This window comes from Ailuropoda melanoleuca, chromosome 2, assembly GCF_002007445.2.
Source record: "Ailuropoda melanoleuca isolate Jingjing chromosome 2, ASM200744v2, whole genome shotgun sequence".
In the NCBI taxonomy this organism is placed as follows: domain Eukaryota; kingdom Metazoa; phylum Chordata; class Mammalia; order Carnivora; family Ursidae; genus Ailuropoda; species Ailuropoda melanoleuca.
In genome coordinates, this window is record NC_048219.1 from 87,987,516 (window position 1) to 88,011,297 (window position 23,782).

The window sequence follows — 23,782 nt, forward strand, 5'->3', positions numbered from 1 at the left end:
AAAAAAAAAAAAAAAAAAGAAATATTGGGAAGTTGGAGTTGAGGCTGAGTGTTAATAGGGTGATTGCATGACAAACTTAGTATCCTCATCATTACCTGTTTTTAATGATCCAGTGCTTGTTTCCTTTCTGGATGCCATATCCCACTGCCAACACCGCGTGGTTCAGATTATCGCTATTACAGTTTTCATCGTAGTACACACCTGGGAAACAAACTATCAAGGTGAAGCTTTCTGCATTCCAAGGGCCACCTGTAGAATCCTGCCCTGTCAGGAGGATTGGTGACAGAGAGATGTGCTGCACTGTAGTTGCTGTTCTGTTTCCCTTGGTCAGACTCAGTCTAAACATGGAAACTAAGTACTGCAAATGCCCAGTGGCTTTCGAGAAGCTGCCAAGCCCACATCATAAGAGACGGTTGACTGTGCTCTCTAGGAACAGCTCCTTACCTTTGCTGTAAAACTGGAAGGAGGTCAAGCTTGCATCAATGGCCACAGAGATGGGTCCCACTCGGGCCACTGCCCTCTTCAGGGCCTTCTCATTCCCCTCAGGAATCTCTCTGTACCCTCTGCACTTAGCTGCCTTGCCTGTTGGGTTGTACATACAACTTTCATCCTGGAAAAAAGGAGGTTAAAACAGGAGTAGGACAAAGCAGCAGGCCAGGAACTGGTGGGTGAGAAACTCCACCAATGCTCTGAGAGATGTCGGTGAACTGACAGGGGCAGCAGGCCTACAGTCTTTAGAGAGGGTCTGTTCTCTCCTCACTATTTTAGATAACTATTAAAAAAGAACGTGAAAAATGGATACCTTGCACATACACAAAAATCAGCTCTGGGTGGTTTTAAAACATAAATGTGAAAGGATATACTGTAAAACTTAAGAGAGGGAGTATTTTTATTCCCTCAGGGTAGAGAGAGATTTCTGGAACAAGGTGTTTTGAAAGCACAGATCATCTTCTGGCCATGTAGTATGTGCAAGCCTCGGAGGGCAGGGAGTCACCAGCTGCTCTGTGGGGAGGAGGCCAAGGCCCGGAGAGAGGGAAGACCTGGGCCCTATACACATATACCAGGGGAACTAGTGTGAGGCAAAGAGTTTTGGCTTGTGTTCTTGAAAGCACATATGACATTAAAACAAATTAATAAAGAACTTAGCAATTTAGCCTGTGGATTTCCAACATTATGTTTCGGAGGTCCAGTTAACAATAATATGTTTCACTAGCAAGCCACAGTTACGAGGTCTTATGGCAAACCATGTCAAGGTAGTGTATTCTCTTTTGCAATTCATTTTCCTACAGGCTACCCTTTCAAAAACCTAAAACTGACTCTGTAAGAACACATTATCTATTAACAATAATGGCAGCATTTGACATGATATTCTAAGATTACAGTAGTCTCCTGTCTTAATTTCTCAGGATTCCTTTGTTTTCTGCCGTATGATCCAAACCTTGATGCCTCCTAGTGACAAAAATTGTTCAAATCTATAAGTAAATAGAAATATCTCAGGAATGGATTTGGAAGAATGTCATGTGATGATACTTTAAAGTCAGAATTAGCTGCATTATGGCTGGAACGAACATAAATTACTGTATTACCTGACTGCTTTTATTTTATTTTTCTTTACCTCCCTCCATTCATTTATGTGTTCATATGAGAAGTTCTTTTAGTTTTAGATAATAACTGCTTTTAACAACTGTAAAGTAGATACAAGCTCAAGATTCAGAATATTAAAAAATAGAATATGGATGCGCCGGGCGGGCTCAATCGGTAGAACATGTGACTCTTGATCTTGGGGCTGCGAGTTCGAGCCCCACACTGGGTGTGGAAATTACTTAAAAATAAAATCTTAAAAAATAATTAAAAAAATAAAAATGGAATGCATGTCTTATATGGCTCATTCTTCATTTTAATTGATTATGAGACCAAAGTCATTCCACATTGCTCTCAAATGCTGAAGAGATCATTTGAGGGGGCAGGAGAACAGAAATTAGAAGTCAGATGCTCTTTTTCTTCCAAATTAAGGTTTCAGATATTATGTAAATTTCATTTAAATTATTCAAACTCTGAGCTATTAAACTGTCTCTCAACAAACTGATTAATACCACGTAATCGATATAAGCTGTCAATCGATGAGCAATCAACTATTAGCTCTATGGTATTTAATTTCTTTTTCTTTAACATAGTTACACAATCCTTTAAATTGGCTGCCTGGATTAACTGATATGGAAAAAATTGTAAACACAGACCTGGTTTTGGGTGGGGTTTCTTTTATATATACTATTGGGATTTAATTTTTTTAAAGATTTATTTATTTGAGAGAGAGAGAGCACGTGAGTGGGAGGGGCAGAGGGAGAGGGAGAGAAAATCTCAAGCAGACTGCACACTAAGCGTGGGGACCGATACAGGGCTCAAGGTTATAACCCTGAGATCATGACTGAGCCGAAACCAAGAGTTGGCCACTCAGCCGACTGAGTCACCTGGTTGCCCCAGGATTTAAATTTTTGATATCAAGTGACAACAAAAAGTTGTTGAAAGAATATTTAACAATTTAAAAGAGAATATTTTGGGGCACCTGGGTGGCTCAGCTGATTAAGTGTCTGTCTGTGCTTCAGGTCATGATCTCAAGGTCCTGGGATCGAGCCCCACGTCAGGCTCTCTGCTCAGCGAGGAGTCTGCTTCTCCCTCCGCTTCTGTGCTCGTGTGTGCACTCTCTCACTCTCAAATTTATAAGTCTTTAAATAAATAAATAAATAAGAATATTTTGCCATATTATCTCACTGATTAGCCTGATGTATTCAGAATTTAAAAGTTAATCTGTTATTCTGTTAGGGCAGCTTTAGTATGGTGCCCTAAAGTTAGCACCTTATAGTAAATAGTAGCTCCAGAAATCAAACATGGGACTTAGGACCCAGGAGTTCTGAAAATTGTATACAGATTAAAGAAATTTTTTTTAGGTACGACCTCTAATTTTCTGCCTTGCATACCTGACAGCTAAAAAACCACAACATGGAATAATAACGGCATGAAACTTACAAATTAATGTCTGTTTTGGTGTGGCCAATGTCCATGAAAATGTGTTGAAGTGACTTTCCTATATAGGTTGTTGAGTATCCAGTGAAATGGATTTGTTCAGTCATTTACATTAATGAGCATTTATTGCAACAGACGCCATCTGAGATGACTAAACATGAATGAATAACACTCGCTGCTACTGGATTTTTTAAAGGCACAAATTACAAAGGAAAATAATTTTACTAGTCTGAAATTAAGAACTTCTCTGAGTTGAAAGATATAAAAAGACAAGTGTTCACCTACAACACACACAGTATTAGTACCCAGATATCTTTTTAAAATTCCTAAAAATCAGTGAGAAAGAGAAAAACAACTAATTAAAAATGTGCAAAAGATATAAATAGTGAATTCACTGAAGAAGAAATGCAGATGGCCAGATAAACATACTAATAAAGATGGGAATCAATGGGAATTTTTATACACTTCAGGTGGGAATATAAATGTTTCCAAACACTTTGGTAAACAATTTGTCATTATCTAGTGGGTTGAAGATGCATGTACCCTGAGACTCAGACAATTCTGTTCCCAGGTATTATATCCTACTAAAGAAAACTGCACATTTGCACAGAAGACATGCTGGAAGTGTGTGTAGCAGATGAACAGACACAGTAGATAAATCCTGGTGCTGCTACATGACTAGTGGTATGAATTTGAGCATGCTATTTTCTCTCCTTCAGTGTCAATTTCCTCACCTATAAAGAGAGGATAAGTTTACCTTACCTGTCTGTTATGAAGATTAAATGAGAAAATGAACTAAGCACATGGCTTAGTACATAGTAACCATCAATCTTTTTTATTTTTTAAAGATTTTATCTGTTTACTTGAGAGGGGGGGAGAGAGAGAGAGAGAGAGAGAGAGAGAGAGACGAGAGCGGGGGGAGGGGCAGAGGGACAAGCAGACTCCCTTGCTGAGTGTAGAGCCTAACGCAGGGCTTAACCCCAGGACCCCAAGATCATGATCTGAGCTGAAGTCAGATGCTTAACCGACTGAGCCACCCAGATGTCCTGTAGCCATCATTCTTATTACTCAAACCTGCTATCTCTGTTTCAAAAGCTCCTGTTACAAAAGCCCTATGCAACCCTGTTATCTATCAACCCCATGTATATAAAAGCCCTTAGATATTCCTTTTAGATAAGAAAGGTCTCCTTCCATTACTAAAGGAGGAAGTAAATTAATCTCTAAAGTTAAAACAAGTATAAAGCAACTTATTTTTTCTCTCATTTTGTACATGTCAGCATGTTAACTTACATAATTTGCATAAACATTCTCATGGGTTCATGTTGAGATCATGCAAAATAAAGGCATACAATTCAGTAAACTAGTGTGGTACGTTTGGGATCTGTGATGGGAGCGAAGGAGCCGAGCAGGAGGTTGCAGAGGCATACTCAGATGTCTGTGGGGTCACCTGTGCTCTGTTTTCTCCAGGGCAAAGAGATGGATAGGGTTATGGTGGCCTGAGCTCCCCTAATCTCCTGGGCTGTGGCAATCTTCTTGGCCTTCTATGGGAAATTATCCTATCAACAAGGCAGTACAGGGGAACAGAAAACAAGATTTCTGGAATTGTTTCCAGGACAAAATACCAGGAAAGGAAGAGCCATTACTGAGCTGTGTAACTGCATGGTGCGGTCTTACCTGTCCCACATATGGGTAGGCATCTTCAGAGTCAATGCCCCGGTTCTTCTGCACATACTGGAAGGCATTGGTCATGTATCCCCCTCCACAGCCATCATTCTCAGAAACACAATCCACCAGGTTCTGGGGACTCAGATTTAAGAGTTTGCCAGTTTTCTTCTTGAGTTGGCCCTCGAGGGCACCCACAGAGCTAAACGCCCAACAGGAACCACACTGACCCTGAAAGGCGTAACAGAGCAACTGTCAGTCACTGCTGTTCACCTGTTTCTTCCCTCTAAACTGCCTGATGCAATTCCAGCACACATGTCCCCTTTTCTGTGAAGTCTTCCTCTTTCCCTTTGTTTAATATTTGTTACATTGTTCTATTGTTATTGTTTGTATTGGTAACATTGTTACCATTGTTCCCATTAGCTGTAGTGGAGCAGAGTACTGGCTTTGCAACCTAGAAGATATGCGACCTTGAGGAAGTTACCAAACCTCTCTGTGCTTTATCTGTAAAATCTGGATAATAATGTACTCAATTATGGGTTATGGAGATTTAAAAAGTTAATTCATGTAAAGGATTTAGAAGTTTCTGACACACAACAATCTCTCAAAAAGTGTTTGTTGTTAGTGTTTGTTCAGTTAGATTATACATTTTTCTTTCTTCCCCGTTCTATTTTTTAGGACTGAGGATTTCTTGAGGACACGGGTTATGTCTTAGTCATCTTGACTCTCTACTGCCTAGCACTCCTGGTAGATTCTGAAAAAGATGTATTTATTGAATGAATGTTAAATTAGTTGTTGATCTGGTTGATATAATCAGCATTGCTAAGGTTGAGGGAAAAGTGGCATTCTCCGGCTGCTGAGAGTGCTAAGATCGTAAAAAATTTTTTTGGAAATGATACTCTGTGACCTAGCAGTTCCAATTTTAGGGTTCATTTTGCATAAATATTTGCACATATACATGAAAACATATTCACAGGGTGCTTACAGCAATACTACTTGTAAAAAAACAACATAAATGTATAAAAATAGGTGATGACTTAAATAACAGAATAAGCTGTATTCTCTTAGCATTGGGAGAGATCCCTTAATTCCTTGCCCTCTCTTCCTAGTTCCCTCCTACTTTAAGAACAAAGAAGCAGAAAGAGGTCATGCCAGGAGAAAGGAGGGTACCTGGTTCTTGACAGGAGTAACATATCCTTTCTTCCGATAATCAATGGAGTCTGGGGCTCTGCTTTCCCAGTCTGGGATATAGAGGGTATCATTATTACGGGAATGAGAGGGGGGTACTTTGAGTCCAGTCATCTTCTGAACCACCTCTTCACTGGTCTGGGACAAAGAACAAAAAGGCAAGGCATTAGCAGGGAACTAAGGCAAACAGGGCAGGTAGGCCCAGGAACTGAGGTTCAACTCACCATGTCCCCCAAGTGGTTCATGGCCAGTTCATATGTATGGACGCCAAGAGAGGCCTCAAGATTATGGATGGAAATATGCTTCAAGTTTTTTTCCCAAATTAAACGCCGAGAGATTTCATCCACCTAAACAGAGCATAGTCAGTACCGGCACAGACTGTGTCCTGTGTATAAAGTTACATAAGGAATACTGTGGAGGCTTTTAGGAGAAAAGATGGAACTTAACAATCATACAGTTTACAGTCTAGTTGGGGAACTCCCCATGGGATTAAGAGGATACAAAAAGAAATATGCAAACAAATACAAAAAAATAGAATGCAAAGCTCTGGAGAGATGTATAGAAAGTTGCTTATGGATGAATAACATTCATCTGAGAATTCTTCCCCAAAGAGAAATGTGACAGTTATAAAGAAAAGGCCAGAACTTGAGGGAAAGTGAGTCAAGGAGAAGGAATGAAACTGTATGTTGAGTTAGAGAACAGGGGCAGGTTTGCTTGGTTGGAGTGGTTAAGGTATCCAGATTGAAGAAGGGAATCTGGATGCTAAGACTGGAAGTCTCAAGTTCCACCTCCCCGACCATGCTACCCTCCAGGTCCCCAGGCACCTTGCTGTTATACTGCTTCCCGTAGGTCTTCTTCCATAGCTCCCATTGAGTGTCCAGTATCTCCTCAGGATATAGAGCAAAGCTTGCCATGGGCAGCAGCAGTAGAACCTCGAGCCCCCACATCCTGGGGAAGGGGATAATTAGGGGAGATTCTTCTGTGTGCCAAGGGGTTCATAGACTGGCTTGGGATGAGGAAATAGCTGGAGCTATATTCCCAGACAGGTGGTTCTTAGCCCTTGGCAGTCATGGATTCCTTTGAGAAGCTAATAAAATTTTGTAACCTATTATATTCCCACTCACCCGAAAAACGCATGCACACACAAATCTGGGGAATTCATGAACCCAAAGATAAGAACGCCTTCCTTGGGATCATGATGCAAAGGAAAACAAGGATTTATAAGGAAGGAATCCAAAGAATTGAGGGTGATCTGCATATGATAAAACAATGATAGGAAGGGTCTGGGTTTGGTTGGGTGTTGATACATCTGGTTCCAAGTTTTTTGACCTAGGAAGATTACACACACACACACACACACACACACACACACACACACACACACTTGCCGAGAAAGCCAGAAATGGGGTAGAAAATGGACAATCAGAATGGACCCAGCACCTGTTTCCTCCAATGTCCCCTGCAGACCTGAAGGAGATGGACAAAGCTGGAGGTTGGATGGGGGTTGAAGAATACACAAAGGAGAAATTTCCAGCTAAGTTTTGCTTCCTGACCATTTCTTCAAGGCATTATTTACTCCCTTGCCCCAAGTTTGGGATACTTTCCCAGATCTTGCCATGAGACGACCAGGAACAGCTGACAGTATTTCCTATTCTCTAGATGTTTACTGTCTCCTTAGTCTCACACATTTCTTCCTCCTTTCTCTTCCTGCTCCCTCCGCAGGCAGGAAACTGCCCCTAATCTCAACCAGATGCTGTGGGCAGGAAAGTTTTTCTTTCTTTTCCTGACAACAAAAAACCTCTGTGATTTCGTCACAGGACAAAAGCTTCAGAACCAAAGTTTGTTAGAATGTAAGACAAAAAGCAGTGTTCTATGATCATTAAATTCACAGCTTTTCAGTTTACTCTAGCTTCACTCATTTCTTACAGCGGCTTAATTCCGTGTTCTCCGTTTTAAGAACAATTTACAGTCTGAAACAACTTATACAGCTTGTATCATTTTTGAATTTACAGTCCCAATTTTGTGTAATCTTTGCAGACTGGCAAAACATTCAACAAGACATTTAATATCTGGAATGTTAAAGGCTTTGAGACAGAGTGGAAAAGCACCTCTGGGCACCAGTCCTCCTCCCCGCTAGTAAGTTAACCCTTTTGGTACCTTTGGGCAAAACAGAAGACCCTACAAGGAGAGGCCACTCTTTAAGGGATGGGCAAAGGATTCCCTATATCTTTAGCTTTCACTAACAACTATGTATACATACATGTAAATCATAGTAGGAATCCTAAAGATTTCCAGGCAAATTTTATTTGGCCAGGAAATGACCTAAGATGGGCATATTGCTGTTTTCACCTACACAACCTACAAATCTCAACCTTATCCCCAAGTCACTACATCCATAATACTCCCAAAATGGAGAAAGCAAGAAATGAGAAGCTAAACGATCTAGCAAGTAGAAAATGTTACCTGCTGATAGGGATCTGTGCTCTAGGCTCCGTTCGCTGGGGAGTGTGGGTGGATATGTGGGCGGATGACTAGGGGTGCTGGATTTATTCCATCAGGATTGCGGAAGTCAGTTTCAGCTGTGGGCTGGAAAATTTGAATAGGGGAGGGAGGTGGGGAAAGAAATGCTGAGAGAAGCCGGGCTGGGGAGGGAAGGAGGCAGCGGATTTGCAGTGTTTCTGTGTGCGACTGGAGTGTGTGTGCCAGGGTGGAGTTGCTAGGTATTTAGTTTCACATGACTGTCTTTGAGGACAAAAACAAACAAAAAACCCACTCCGATACACATTACACAAGTTGGGGCTTACCTTCGCTTTGATGGTTAATAGGACACAGTCCTGGTCTCCCCCATCCTTCTTTATTATGTAGCATTTATTATATTGGGGATTACATTTTCTCCTGTCCTTTTCCTGTTATCACCCATCTCTCCAACTTCGAAACCTTAATTTTCAAATTTGTGTCTGACTCTCACAGCAAGGACGAGGGAATAAATTACAGAAGACTAGAAAAGAGTATGTAGGAAGCCAAAGGCTCCAAAATCACTTGAGTTTAACAAGCTTCTTGGCTAAAAGTTGTCAGTAGCTCTCCCAGACTAATAAGGTTTTGCTGAGGTAGGATATGCCCAGAAAGTCAAGATGAAACTGGTTCTAAAAGTAATAAAAAAACCCAGCACTCCTAGTTATTAATGACTTTACTTGAATCAATGCCATAAGCACTGACAAACTTGCATGTGACTTCTTTGTTGCTAAAATTCTCAGATGGTGGGACGCCTGATGAACATTATCTGTTTCAATTATTAAAATCCCTGATCCAAGACCAGTCATGTGAGCTTCTCCAAATGATTCCCCCAACATCCAGGCATGTGACAGATCATAAGAGTCTAGTTCAGTCCCTAAACCACATCCCCAAACTCCCACTTTCTTCCATAAATAGAGATGGGGGAAGAGGAAAAGATGGTCCTTGGAACAGAAAAGATAACACATAGGACAGATTCAGTTTCTAGCTGGAGAGCACACCTCGACGCTCACGAACGCAGAGTGTTCTGTAAGTTTTAAGATTTGCTAATGAACCATATGGTCCTAGAGGGGAACCAAGTCCAGACCTGAAGTGTTTAAATTTCCCCATCCCTAATTCCTTTTAATCCAGGTGAGCAGGACATACTGGGGAAAGGAATCCGATGTGCCATACTGGTCTCAAGTCCCATCTCTGTCTGCTCTGCAGGACTCGGGCAATTCCCCAACCCCCATCTCATGGTCAGATGTCCCTGACGATTTTACTCGGAATGAGTCAGGATCAGGAGGGCGATCAAGGAGTGCTGAGTGATCAGAGCCCTATGATTTCTGAATCCTGAAATTACAGACACACTGTGCTTTGTGTTTGCATATTTGGAGTTCCAACTATGGACTCGACTAGTTGTATTTGTTGTTTATGAGCTGGAAAGGAATAATAAAGCCGCAATCAAGATCACACAACACAAGAAAGTTTACAAAAGGAAAAAATATTTTGTTTTTAAAATCTTTGCTACATGTCATTATTTTTGCCACTGTAAAGCTCAGCACAGATGCCAGCAGTACAGAAATGGCCAACAAGAAAAAAAACAAAACAATCAAAAATAAAACCCTGAAGGAAAAGCAGAAACAAAACCCCCAGAGCATCTTCTCCCTCCCCTCTCCTTCCCCAAAAGCCCTATAATAACTGTACAATATTATAGTCCTGATCACATTTAAAAACAGTCAATTATTAAAAAACAAGGATTCCATTGGAAACTCAACTTTTTGGTTTCTTAAATCGTGATATAAATATATATATGTATACGGTATGTGTGCACATAGAATAAAAAAATAAACTGTCTCCTTTTCAACTCTACTACCTGGCACCAGACTGGAGACAAAAGGGAGAGAAACCCAGTAATGATGCTCTCTCTGCCTCTCTAAGGCCATCTGTGCTCCTCAGTCTCCTATGGCTATGTTTAATATGTCTTCCCCTTATTTAATTCAGTCTTGCACTTAAGATACTGGCCTGAGCCAATTAAAAAAAAAAAAAAGTCTGATACACATGACTGTTACCTGAGGAAGGTAAAGAGTGAGAGTAGTAACCGGTATCTGCATTTTATATGGCTATAGTTCACTCAGTGACCCTGTCAGAATGGGAGCCCAGGCCCCATCTACCACATGGATTTATACTCTTGCATCATAAAGCAAAATCCAATCTTAAGACTGGAGGGGGCAAAAAGGAAGAACTATAGGTCCAGAAAAGACCTAAGTATCAGTTTCTAGCCAGACTGAATTGAGAATGGGATGAAAGAGGCTACTTTGCAAGAAGGCTTGGTATTTGAACTCCAGCAGTGAAGATTTCATTGGGACTGCTAATCCAAGAAGTTGAGTTTCCATGCAGAAATAACCTCTACAGAACACACATCGTATGTGATTCTGACAGAAAAATGCAGCAAGTATGGCCAAGTATGGGGTTTTTGAAAGGGGTTTATCTTCCCACCCTAAACACCTGTAATGTTTGCAGATCTTCCATATAAGGTGAGAGCACCAACAGTGGGAATGACCCAGCTTTATCACTAAATATGTTCGATGAGAGACCAACCATATCAACAGAAGACTTTATATATTTGCTTACAGTTGCATACTGGCTGGGCATAGATGTAAGTGCAGCAAAGACATTTATTTAAATACTCTTTGGCTGCAATACTAAGTGGAAAATACCTAGAAGATTTAACTCCTTAGGACTCTTTGAAGAATACACAGAAAAACAAAGATAAAATCTGGGACAAATTTTGCATAACTCCCTAATAGGGAGAAACAAACAAACACAGAAACACACGTGTGCACATGTATGCGCGCGCACACACACACACACACACTCTCTTTCTCCCTCTCCCTCACTTCCTCACTCACCAGGCAGCAGAAAGAGCCTACGCTCACTTCCTGAAGCCCTATATATACCTACCATGTTTCATGGTCCTCAAATATGAGGACATTTCTCCTCTTCCCCACCTTATTCAGAATTTCTTTCCAAAAACAAGCCACAGTATCCAAGGCAAACAGTGGACATCAGATTCTCTAACCTGCCTCTTGACCCTAGCACAAATAATTTCTGCACAAATCTCTGGTCAGGAGACATAAGGAAAGGCATTCTTAACTTCACCCAGCCTTAGTTTTTCAAAGGATCCCCAAAGCCTTCAGGATTTGCCCTATTTCTTCTATAAATGTTATCTCGGAGGCAGAAGGGCAAGGAAAGGCCAGAAGGGGAAAGGGGTACACAATAGGGGTGAGGGAAGGGAAGGGAGAGGGACTTTTATTCTCTTTACAGAAAGATTTGCTTTTTAAAAACAAACAGTGATTTTTCTCCCCCACCCCTTATCCTCACCCCAATAGTTCTATTCTGAAAAGGAGGGAAACATAGTTAGGTCAGGAAATTCTTCATTGTTGTAGCTGTTGCTCTGGTCTCCAAGCATGGACAGCATCTCCTGATAAGAGAAACAGAGCAAGTCTGATCATACACCTTAATCCCTTACGTTTATTGAGCTTCTTCCCAACACTCCCCTAAAGCATCACCCCTTGCCCCACAGAGTTTCTGCGGGGTTAGGCTCCCTGAGCCTTCCCTACTCCCAGGAATTCTTGGACTCCTTTAAATGACGATTTTGTTCCTAGTTCCTAGTCCCTTCTCTGGCTTCCTCCTACAGTTCCACATTTTTCCTCTTTTCTAGTCTTCCATATTTTCAAAAGGAGAAAAATCTGCTTGCCACATTTCATATAACCCCCTATGAACACATATGGAGTATCTCTCACTCTATGTGTTTTCTACCAAAACCTGTCTGCCTTCTTTCAACCTGTGTTTTAAATAAGCTCTTCTTTTGTCCTAAGATTACTCCATGTGCTCTTGCAGTCCCCTCAGGACTAAGGTAAATGGGCCTTTATAGCTATAATCAGTATGTTTATACCCAAGCTACTGTGCAGCGGGGATGTGGCTCTCCTTGCATGGGCTAAAATGACTTCCTTTAACATCTTCATATGGTGCCTCACATCATTAACGAAGGTCTGGTTAAAGGCTGTGCATCACACAGTAAGGTCCAGTTAATGACATCTATCCCTACACATTCCCACTCTGGCTTCTCCCACATTCTCCCAAACACCTCAGTCCACATGCATACTTCCTTCTCTGTCTCTGCTCCCTGGCCCTTTCTCCTCCAGTTTCTGATTTTCTGAAGTCTTTTCACCCTCTCACCTGGAAGACCTCAGGCTGGCCAGGTTGCTGTGCTGATGGCTGTTGAACATGTTGCTCATTAGAACTCGACCGATGATGAGGCTGCTGGCCCTGCCACTGTGGCCAGACACCTACACCCTCTGCTGTCCGTGTCTGGAATTGTCCTGTAGTCTGTCCAGTCTCAGGAGCTAGAAATACAGCAAGGACGAACCACCAACCTTAAGCCACTAACTCCACTGGCGAGGAGAAACTAGTACTTAAAACCTAGCCCCAAATTAATTTTTCTCTGGGTAGGCTTTCCAAACAGTCCTTTGATCATTTAGATTAAATTTGCTTATTATTTAATATATAATACCTTATGTACTTATTTTATATGTGCTAAAGTCCTCCTCATGTGGGTACATTTTAAGTTCCAAATGGACTGTCACTGTGCACCCAGGACATAAGCAAACTATTTTAACTACCAAATCCTTTCTCTTTAGAGGTGTCATTTTCCGGGGCACCTGGGTGGCACAGCGGTTAAGCATCTGCCTTCGGCTCAGGGCGTGATCCTGGCGTTATGGGATCGAGCCCCACATCAGGCTCCTCTGCTATGAGCCTGCTTCTTCCTCCCCCACTCCCCCTTCTTGTGTTCCCCTCTCTCGCTGGCTATCTCTATCTCTGTCAAATAAATAAATAAAATCTTTAAAAAAAAAAAAAAAGAGGTGTCATTTTCCTATTACCCTCCTTTCTCATCTGAAACTTACCAAAGCTGGATCCACGACTGGTGAGACTAGGGTAGGCAGCAGCACCAGGTGATGCAGTAGAAGCACCAGGAAGGGACATGGGGCTGAAGGAGGACGGAGTCTGAAAGTTGCCCACACCAAACTGGGAAGAACGAGTCTTGGCTGTAGCCTGAGTAGCCACCTGCTAAAGAAAGGGATAGAGAACAAATGGAACATTAACATTATTGCACATGTCATTCCTATGAGTCAAGCCTCTGTCAATCACTGGATTCTTCTGAGCCAAGCTCATCACTCATTTCTTACTCTGTACTTCCTCTAATTAATGTCAATCTTCTTTGACACTACTTTTAGGCAGGTATGACAAAGTGCAAAGGGCAAAGACTATGGAATTAATAAGCTATACACTGAGAGTTGTGAGAATTTTTTCCAGTTTTTATTTTCCTATACATTTCTTATGCAACTGAGATCACAGGGCATATAACAATTTTGGAGTGTGCTTTTTGATTTGGGCTTTTTTACTGAAAATATTACTGTGCAATATAAGCATATATTATATATGAAAGAATATGAGCTTTAAGCTTATCAAATATATATTTATAGCCTTATATAGGCTTTTAAACACATTTTTTAATAGACATCACTGTGTGTAAATTATAGTTAATTTTCTCCTTTATTCCTATACTTTCTAGTACAAAATGGAAACTCAGGATTAACTCCAAAACAAATCTGTAAATCAAACCTGTTTAACATGTTCTGTGTGAGAAATTCTGAATAAGAGTGAGTACGTGACAACCAGAGTCTGAGTTTTGGGGATTATCTAGGTTTTTAATTATCTAGCTACTCCCAGCAAAGAGAAAAACTGGAAGGTAGGGGATGGGGGTTGAGGAGAAAATATCTAAGATAGATGACAATAATTTCACATAAGGAAAAAAGCCCAACCAACCAAATAAAAACTAGTACACAGGGAACAGACAGAAGAGAAGCTTTACCTGGGCAGAGAAGCCTGGGCGGGTGCTAGGGGTCCAAGTTGGGGCTGCTCCCTGGGGCGGGTTGGAGTGGCGGGAAATCTGGGCCAGCATCTGCCCTGCAGAAGCTGATGGCTGGACGATGGTTACAGGAGGGGCCAGACCACTATTTCTAGGAGTGAACAAATAGTGCAGTAAAAGATTAAAAGGATGGGTTTACCACAAAATCTAGGAATCACAGGACAATCTAGTGCTATTACTAGGTCCCCCTGACTTCCCTAGGGTTAAGGAAAACTTGATAACAGAATTTGGAAAAGATGAGAAAAACTGACAGTCACACACCAATCAGGACACACAGAAATGGAACCTGTAACAAGCAACAGGACAGGTGCAAAGAAATAGGGAAGAAAAAAAGCAGCTTGCCTCATCTTAAGCCCTCCAAGTTTTCTACTGCTTTGTCTGAAATAACCAGAGAAAGCTAGGGAAGAATAAAACTTGGATTCAGCAACTGAATGCCTCAGTTGCCCAGTAAAGCAGCACATACATAAGGGGCTCACCTGAAATTCTCTGCCGGCCGGGGGGGAGGAGGGAATGTGTTGCCCTGTGAGAATAGCTGTTGGGCGGCAGGGACAGTGCTGGAGGAGATGCCTTTACTCTGATCTGTGGACCAAAAGGAATGGGGGGAGGGCCAGTCAAGGGGCTGTAGTACATTAGTTCAGCAAGTTCCTATTTACTCATGAGGTATTATGATTAAGTGGAAAGATGTTGGGCAGCAGCAGGCACATCAGTAAGTGATCTAAATGAGAATTTAGAAGTAGAATGAGAAAGAAACATACCTGCATTGATGTTGGAGTAGATTTCTGAAAATCTTGGGTCTCTATCCTGGGCAAACAGACCATCTGTCTTCTCGAGGGGCTTGCTGTGTTCTGGCCCTGCGGCTGTCACAGGCTGAAGAGAAACATGGGGGATGCGATGATAAAAATAACCACGAAAGATTTAACATGACAACTCAATAACCCCAACATTCACATAAAGATACACATGCACTCTAACTGGCATTGGGGGACATTTCTTAAGGAAATGATCACAGTCTTCTTCAAATTAGACGACACACTTACCTGGGAATGATTGTAGCCAGCCAGTCCATCTCTTGCTGATACCACATCCAGTTCTGTTTGCTGTTGCTGCCTACATGTTAAAGACCAGTGAGGAGAGAAGACTTTTTTTTAATGTTGGGAAAGGGCTTAAAATAAACAAACAAACAGGACTGCAGATGCCCATTCCCTGGGCCACTGATCATTTACGATTCTTCCACCATTTCTCACCTGGATGCCAACTGCCCTGAGCCTATCTCCAGGGGTAAATTAGCTGTGGGACCTAGCTGTGGTCTCTGGATTGTGTTGGACAGTGTAGGCCTTGGTTCCTGGCTGGAGTTCCTGAAAAAATGGAGAGCAGACAGAACAGAGGGGGAAAAAAGGATCTGACACTGTACATAAAACTGTACAGATTTGATAACTAATAAATTCCCTTTTGAAGTCTAATCCTTCAAGTAACCTATGACTTCAGATTCAGCAGATATTTCATACCGTGGGTGACAAGGAGCAAACAAAAACTATGTCCTGTGGCACAAGGGTTTATCTTGTTTGGGTTCTAACTCCTTTTAGGTATTCAATATCTAAATCGTATATATGTGTGCATCCGTATACTGTGTTTTTAAAAAGCGTAAGTAAAAAAACTCACAGTACATATACAAGCATTAACAACGACTCTTTCTGGGTAGTGAAAATTTTTTTCCTTCTCTTTATAGTTTTCCATACTTTGCAAATTTTCTGTAAAAAATATTTTAAAAATTTTAAGATTTAATTAAAATAAATTGTGGTGGGGAAAACAGTAAGTAAATATGGGGAACACCATTATTTCCAAAAACAAATTCTTAGAAGTACTTAAAATTTCAAATTTAAACAAAATGGAAACACAAAACAATGGTTAGTCTGTAATATAAAGATGCAAAAACAAAAAGAAACCCCAGAAAACTACAGTGACCATGACCATATACCTGAATCCTAAGTAAATATAATTTCTAACTCAATCCACTCTGCTATACTAATTAGAAAAGAAGTAAACTTTAGGGGCGCCTGGGTGGCACAGTGGTTAAGCGTCTGCCTTCGGCTCAGGGCGTGATCCCGGCGTTATGGGATCGAGCCCCACATCAGGCTCCTCCGCTATGAGCCTGCTTCTTCCTCTCCCACTCCCCCTGCTTGTGTTCCCTCTCTTGCTGGTTGTCTCTATCTCTGTCAAATAAATAAAAAAAATTTAAAAAAAAGAAGAATTAAACTTTAAAAGCCCTAAAAGGAGGATGACACAGACTCAGTGTTGTCACCAGGTATTATTTATACTTGATCATCGTTTCCAAGCAGATATTCAAGTGCTAGGCTCAGGGCCAATTCTATATAGATAGATTAAATGAAAAAGAAGTAACCTGACAACTAACATCCACTGGGATGGGTATAATAAAAAAGATAGTAAGAATGTGGAGAAACTGGAATGCTCATTACATTGCGGATGGAAGTATAAAAGGGTACTGAAGCTTTGGAGAACAGTTTGGCACTTCCTCAAAAGATTAAACACAGAGTTACCATGTGACCCAGCAATTCCACTCCTAGGTATATACCCAAGAGAATAAAACATACCCACATAAAAACTAGTATATAAATGTTCATAGCTGCATTCTAGTCAAAAAGTAGAAATAATCCAATGTCCATCAACTAATGAATGGATAAAATGTATCCACATACAAAGGAACACTATTTGGCAATAAAAAAAATGAAATACAGATAAATGCTACAACACAGATTACCCTTAAAACATTATACCAAGCAAAAGAGGCCAGTTACAAGGAATCATGTATTATTATGCTTCCATTCATATGAAATGTCTAGAATAGGCAAATTTATAGACAGAGAATAGATTAGTTGTCATACAGGGCTTAGGGAATGGGGAAGATGACTGTTAATGAGTACAGAATTTCTTTTAGGGGAAATGAGCATGTACTGAGATTAGATTGTACAACTCCGTGACATACTAAAAAAACTACGCTTTAACTGGGTGTACTACATGGTTATATGCAACCTATCGCAATAAAACTGGTTTTCACAAAGCTGAGAAGAAAAGCTCAAACAGAAAGGAATCAAGGAACAGAAACTAACAAGAGTGGATGTAGCCATGCTCTAAAGTAAATTACGGTCCATGGGCCAAATCCAGTCCATTGCCTGTTTTTGTAAATAAAAGTTTGTTGGAACATAGCCATCTTTGTTCATTCCATTTGTCTAGGACTCTTTCCACGCTACAAGAGCAGAGCTGGATAATTCAACAGAGACCATATGCTGCACAAAGCTAAAATAATTACTATCTGGCCTTTTACAAAAAGAGTTTGCAGACACCTGCTCGAGACGAAAATCATACCAGAACAGAGCAATAAACTGGTATATAAAACAATATCCCTTTTAGAAAGAGTTGAAGCATAAAACTGAAATACAAACCCTTCACATCTCAGAACTTACTCTCTAAAGTACTGTTTGTTAAAAATCTCATTCTATATGGATGAACCACCCTAAATCCTATAGTAAGCTGTTAGATGAGGAACTTCAAACTAATGGTGTTTACTACTATGGAAGCAGAAGAGTAGGAGACAGCTTGATAAGACTAAGCAGACTTGGTCCACAAGAAATCCCAACATTGGAAAAGGCCTTTATGGTACATACTTCACATTGGTGTTGGTACAGATGATGTACTCAATTTCATCTGAGTAAGGGTTCTGGAAGGTAAAGGAGCTGGTTCTCATCCAGAGCCATTCTCGGTTCTTAGACCGGAACCGGAACATGACAGACAGCACCTGGCCTTTTAACTTCACCACCTGAAAAAGTTTTCATGTTATCAGTGAAACCCACAAAAAATTTTCTTTAGAATTTGTTTTTAAATTTCCCATTTCTAGAAACCTAAGATTCATGTGTACTGTCTTTGAAGTACCAGTCTCTTTCAATGTTACTGATGAAACAACATGCAGAGTGAAAGCTAAGCACTAAATAATGAAGGGGTATATTTATTTTTCTTCTCAGAGTCCCAAGCAGCTATCTGACCACTCTAGTCAATGTCAAACAGGAGTAACAATTTTTTTCCAGAAAAGTAAAGTCTGTTTTCCCCCACTTCTCTTGGAAAGTCCCTTAAAGATATGTGCATCTAGCTTTACAAGTCTACTGTAGAAATTTGTAGTTTGATATTGAAATGGCTTACATGTTACTCCTCAATCCTACCTAGGTATTCCCCCCAAACTTGAGAATTTGTTTTCATAGCACCCATGGAGGTTTCTACAAATAAAACTAAATTGGCTTTAGTCTTGTTTTGCTTTTGTTTTTTAAAATAATTTTAGATTATTTAGATTAAAAGAAAATTTTCTATTTCATAAGACTAGAAACTAATCTTTTGACCTCCCTCCCTAACAATAAAAAAATAAGATTGGCAGCTAACATTTATTTTGTAGTTACAAATGTCAAGTACTGGGCTATGTGATTTTCTGTTTTAAGAACATCAACATTTATATGGGGCACCTGAGTGGCACAGCGGTTAAGCGTTTGCCTTCGGCTCAGGGCGTGATCCCGGCATTATGGGATCGAGCCCCACATCGGGCTCCTCCGCTATGAGCCTGCTTCTTCCTCCCACTCCCCCTGCTTGTGTTCCCTCTCTCGCTGGCTGTCTCTATCTCTGTTGGATAAATAAATAAAATCTTTAAAAAAAAAAAAAAAAGAACATCAACATTTATTTAACATGATAAAAAAGAAATGAGATATGAACGTTTTCATTTAAACAATACTAGACGGTCTTTAATTCTCACATGTGCTCACTGTGTAATATATACAGAATGAATATAATTACATTTGTACATAACTAAGTACTGGATTTGAAACCTGCTTACTAAGCTATATATCTATTCCAATGAGGTATAAGCCCAGTGCTTCAAAATACCTACACTTTATATTGTTTAAGTGTGGAAATAACTGCTGACATTAAAGCTGACTGAGAAATAATTATAGCAGAAAATGGGACATACTTCACTTAGCAATAAAAAATGGCACATTTTACACACACACACACACACACACACACACACCTTTCACAAATCAAATGTGCAACACAGCACTGCAGTAACCAAAATGGAGGAGGAAAAAAAGAAAACAAGCTAATAACTTCGAGATTATGTAGAGTATATAGGCGTCATTAAAGCTGTTTTGGAATAAACATTTTCCAGAAGTGATAAAATGATACTCTGTGGCCAAAAGTTGTCAGAATTAGAAATTTCAAGAATTTAAAATACACTGTACAGGGGCGCCTGGGTGGCTCAGTCATTAAGCGTCTGCCTTCGGCTCAGGGCGTGATTCTGGCGTTCCGGGATCGAGCCCCACATCAGGCTCCTCCGCTGGGAGCCTGCTTCTTCCTCTCCCACTCCCCCTGCCTGTGTTCCCTCTCTCACTGGCTGTGTCTCTGTCAAATAAATAAATAAAACCCTAAAAAATAAATAAATAAATAAAATACACTGTACAATATCTTCTCACACTGCTGAAGGTCCATGTCCTTAGTTTTGAATGGATTCAACAGAAGTCAGAATAGTTTTTCAGAATGGTTTTTCTGAGCCTACACATACACAAAATGTGATTCTTCTGTGAGCTGCAGCTGAGTGCATGGAACTGGTAATGCTGAGGACTCAAGAGAAGACATTTTACTGCCATCCTCTGATTTTCTCTAGAAGTTGGGCTAAGTGTTTTAAATGCATTATCTTATTTAATCTTCCCAATAACCGTCTGAATTGAAGTACTGTTATTATACCTATTGTGTAAGAACACTACTGAGGCTAAAGAGGGAAATTTGTCTAATATAAAAAACTGCTTCCTAAAGCCAAACCTGTACTGAAATTAAATTCACCAGGTCTTTTCAGAATCTGGTGCCTGAAAATAACAAAGAGTCAGTTTATTCTTGGCCTTTTGGCTAAGATCAAGTGTAGTATCTGTTCATATCAGTTTAATATCTGATATGTCCACTATCAGAGGACAATATATTAAATGGATTTTTGGAGCAGTGAGATGGAATAGGAGATTGCTCCATCCACTCCATGCGTCAACTGGTATTACAAAATCTCCAGGAACGGTGCACTCCCTCAGGGAGAATACTTAGGTGTCTGAAGTCAGCTTGCGCTGCAGAGGAAATATATCACGTGGGACTGTATGCATTGGAATGTTTCTGCCTCCCAGTGAGTGTCTGAGCAGGTGGCTTGTGTCCCGCCTCCTGGAGGGGGAGGTATATATATATGCACCATGGTCTTCTTAACACTGTACGAGGAGCATGAGTAGAAATATGATTATGCCAATGGTGGAAAGGTTTTTGTTCATTTTTCCTTTCTTTTCGTTTCTGTCTTCAGTGATTTCCTCTCCTAGGTTTTGCTTTCTTGTACTTAAGTTGACTATTTTTTGAGTTTCTTAGGAAGATAAAAAAAACAAAAAAAAACAAAAAAAAAAACTTACAATTAAAAGTTAACTCTTGCCTTTGGCTTCCCGAGCAGTGTCATGGAGGATGGCAAGAACAAGTGCCTAATTAAAGGCAGCAAAAAGGAAACCAAGAAGAAAGCGGTTGATCCATTTTCTAAGAAAAACAGGTACGATGTGAAGGCACCAGCTATGCTCAATATAAGAAATACTGGAAAAACAGTAGTCGTGAGAACTCAAGGAACCAAAATCACATCTGATGGCCTCAGGATCGTGTTTCTGAAGTGAGCCTTGCCGATCTGCAGAATGATGAAGTTGCACTTAGAAAATCCAAGCTAGGGGCGCCTGGGTGGCACAGTCATTGGGTGTCTGCCTTCGGCTCAGGGTGTGATCCCGGCGTTCTGGGATCAAGCCCCACATCAGGCTCCTCCGCTGGGAGCCTGCTTCTTCCTCTCCCACTCCCCCTGCTTGTGTTCCCTCTCTCGCTGGCTCTATCTCTCTGTCAAATAAATAAATAAAAACTTAAAAAAAAAAAAAAGAAAGAAAGAAAATTCAAGCTAATTATTGAGGATGTTCAGGGCAAAAACTGCCTAATTTCCAAGGCATGGATCTTACCCGTGACAAAATGTGCTCCAAAGTCAAAATACAGCAAACCATGAAGCTCATGTTGATGTTAAGACTACCAATGGTTATTTGCTGGTCTATTTTGTGTTGGTTTTAACAGAATTTTTAAAAAAGATTTATTTTTTATTTGAGAGACAGAGAGTGCATGTGTGCACATGGGGTGGCAGGGGTGGGAGGGGCAGAGGGAGAGAGAGAATCTCAAGCAGACTCCTTAATAAGGAGCCTGACCCAGGGCTCAATCTCACAACCCTGAGATCATGACCTGAGCTGAAATCAAGAGTCTGACGCTTAACCGAATGAGCCACCTGGGGGCCCTTATTTTGTGTTGGTTTTACTAAAAAAATGCAACAATCAGATTCAGGAGACCTCCTATGCTCAGTACCAAGAAGTCTGCCAAATCTGGAAAATGATGATGGAAATCATGACCTGAGAGGTGTAGACAAATGACTTGTAAGAAGTGGTCAATAAGCTGATTCCAGACAGCATCAGAAAAGACATAGAAAAGGCGTGACAATCTGTCCACTCCACGATGTCTTTGTAACAAAAGTAAAAATGCTGAAGAAGCCCAAGTTTGAATGGGAAAGCTCATGGAGCTTCAGAGTGACGGTATTAGCTCTGGAAAAGCCACTGGGGATAAAACTGGTGCTAAAGTTGAACAAGCTGATGGATATGAGCTACCAGTATATAAATCTGTTTAAAATTTAGACACTGGTGACAAATAAAAAATCTTATTTGTGAAGAGTTAACTCTTACTGATCTAGAAAAGAACCATGAAACAATTATTTCTACCACCACCCATAATTTAGTGAGGCCTAGAATATTTTAAGTACTTTAAAGAGTCTCTTGGTTACAGCTAGCTGGATACAGGACAGTGAGTAGCCAAAGCCAAAATATCTTGGACATTACCCATAGTTTCAAAATACTGGTCCTTTTCTGTTCCTTAAAAATACAGGTTTTGTACTAAAGAACATAAGATTATGATGCCTGTCACAGTACTCAATCAGTAGCCAATAAATGTTTGAGGAATTAATATAATATCAAATATTAGATAAAAATATTATTCAGATCCAAACCAGGGGAAAAAGTTACCTGTTGGAAGCTATCTCTTAGAAGCTGCTGGTCTTCAGGATGACAGAATTCTACAATATTCTTTCCTAAGAGTTCCTAAAAGTGAAAAAAGAAGAGTAAAATGGACACTTATGATCATCTAACTTTCCTGGCCTATTAGCAAATGACTTGGATTTTATTTCTCCTATCTCTAGCCTAGGATTATAGTAAGTGTGGAGGGGGGAAAAAAAGAATATGAACATTATATATTTATTTTAGTTGCATTTTTATAGATTTGAGGTCTAATGTACACATATAATTCACTCACTCTAAATCTACAATTTGATGGCCTCTAACATATTTATACAGTTGTGCAACCACCATTATTACCACAAATGCAGTTTCAGAAAATGTCCACTGCTCCCAAAGTTCCCTTTTGCCTGTTTGTAGTCAACACCTGCTCCCAACTTCCTAGCCAACCAGTGACCTGCTTTCTGCTTTAGTGTTGCCTTTCTAGAAATGTCATATAAATGGAATCATATATGTAGTCTATTGGGTCTGACTTCTTACATGTAACTTAAGATTTTTGGAGCTCATCTATGTTGTTGCATGTATCAGTCAAATATTCCTTTTTATTACTCAGCAGTATTCTAACATGGATATATCACAGCTGTGTATCCATTCACCAGTTAATGGACATTTATAGCTTTTCCACTTTGGGGTTACTATGAATAATACAACTATGAACACTTGTATATAACTCTTAATGTGAACATAGGTTTCATTTCTCTTGAGTAAATGCTTAGGAGTGGAACTGCTAGGTTGTGGGATTAAGTGTACATTTAACTTTTTACAAAACTATTTTTCCATTTTTCCAAAATGTTTTTCCAAAGTGGCTATACCATCTTATAGGTCTGCCAAGAATGTATAACAGTTGCAATTTCTCCTCGTTCTTACAACACTTTGAGTATAGTGGACCGATGGTGTTATCTCACTAAGTGCATCCCAGTGGGCATACAATGGTATTTCACTGTGGTGTTAATTTGCACTTTCTTATTGACTAATGATGACAAGCATCTTTTTTTTTTTTTAAGATTTTAAGTAATCTCTACACCCAAAATGGGCTCAAACCTACAACCCCAAGATCATCGACGCCCCATTATGAGCATCTTTTTATATGCCATTCCTGTTTCTTCTTTGGTGAAATGTCTATTCAAATCTTGCTTTTTTTTTTTTTTTAACTGTTTATCTTAATAGCTATAAGAGTTCTTTTGTATATTCTGGATACAAATCCTTTTTCAGATATATG

General features: G+C 40.2%; 3 protein-coding genes and 1 non-coding gene across 13 annotated transcripts in view; 2 read left to right on the plus strand and 2 right to left on the minus strand.

Annotated features, from left to right (window-relative positions):
* The window catches only part of CTSK (cathepsin K), a 14,797-nt gene extending 2,952 nt beyond the window's left edge, over nt 1-11,845 (minus strand). Inside the window, exons 1-7 of one of the 4 annotated variants that reach the window (XM_034654223.1) lie at nt 11,746-11,845; nt 6,696-6,819; nt 6,096-6,218; nt 5,854-6,009; nt 4,696-4,914; nt 445-610; nt 96-264 (exon numbers count right to left, since the gene is read on the minus strand). In XM_034654223.1, the coding sequence (XP_034510114.1) occupies nt 96-264; nt 445-610; nt 4,696-4,914; nt 5,854-6,009; nt 6,096-6,218; nt 6,696-6,818 (956 nt within the window). In that variant the 5' untranslated portion in view covers nt 6,819; nt 11,746-11,845. The other 3 variants (XM_034654222.1, XM_034654219.1, XM_034654221.1) reach the window with 3 other exon arrangements.
* LOC117801049 (40S ribosomal protein S3a-like) overlaps nt 1-21,231 on the plus strand; it is a 33,340-nt gene extending 12,109 nt beyond the window's left edge. Inside the window, exon 2 of the mRNA XM_034654224.1 lies at nt 20,880-21,231. Within this exon, the coding sequence (XP_034510115.1) occupies nt 20,880-21,090 (211 nt within the window). The 3' untranslated portion in view covers nt 21,091-21,231. The remainder of the gene's footprint in view (nt 1-20,879) is intronic.
* ARNT (aryl hydrocarbon receptor nuclear translocator) overlaps nt 6,709-23,782 on the minus strand; it is a 67,852-nt gene continuing 50,778 nt past the window's right edge. For 2 of the 7 annotated variants that reach the window (XM_011225152.3, XM_011225149.3), the window contains 10 exons: nt 22,516-22,590; nt 18,034-18,185; nt 15,598-15,708; nt 15,391-15,460; nt 15,109-15,220; nt 14,830-14,932; nt 14,297-14,444; nt 13,329-13,488; nt 12,604-12,770; nt 9,850-11,845 (listed from right to left, as the gene is read on the minus strand). In XM_011225152.3, coding sequence (XP_011223454.3) covers nt 11,756-11,845; nt 12,604-12,770; nt 13,329-13,488; nt 14,297-14,444; nt 14,830-14,932; nt 15,109-15,220; nt 15,391-15,460; nt 15,598-15,708; nt 18,034-18,185; nt 22,516-22,590 — 1,188 coding nt within the window. In that variant the 3' untranslated portion in view covers nt 9,850-11,755. Of the gene's footprint in view, nt 6,820-8,334; nt 8,458-9,849; nt 11,846-12,603; nt 12,771-13,328; nt 13,492-14,296; nt 14,445-14,829; nt 14,933-15,108; nt 15,221-15,390; nt 15,461-15,597; nt 15,709-18,033; nt 18,186-22,515; nt 22,591-23,782 lie in introns of those variants that run through there. The other 5 variants (XM_011225150.3, XM_002919357.4, XM_034654218.1 and 2 more) reach the window with 4 other exon arrangements.
* On the plus strand, nt 20,289-20,478 carry LOC117801307. The gene has a single exon (XR_004623824.1). It is a non-coding gene; the product is annotated as a U2 spliceosomal RNA (small nuclear RNA).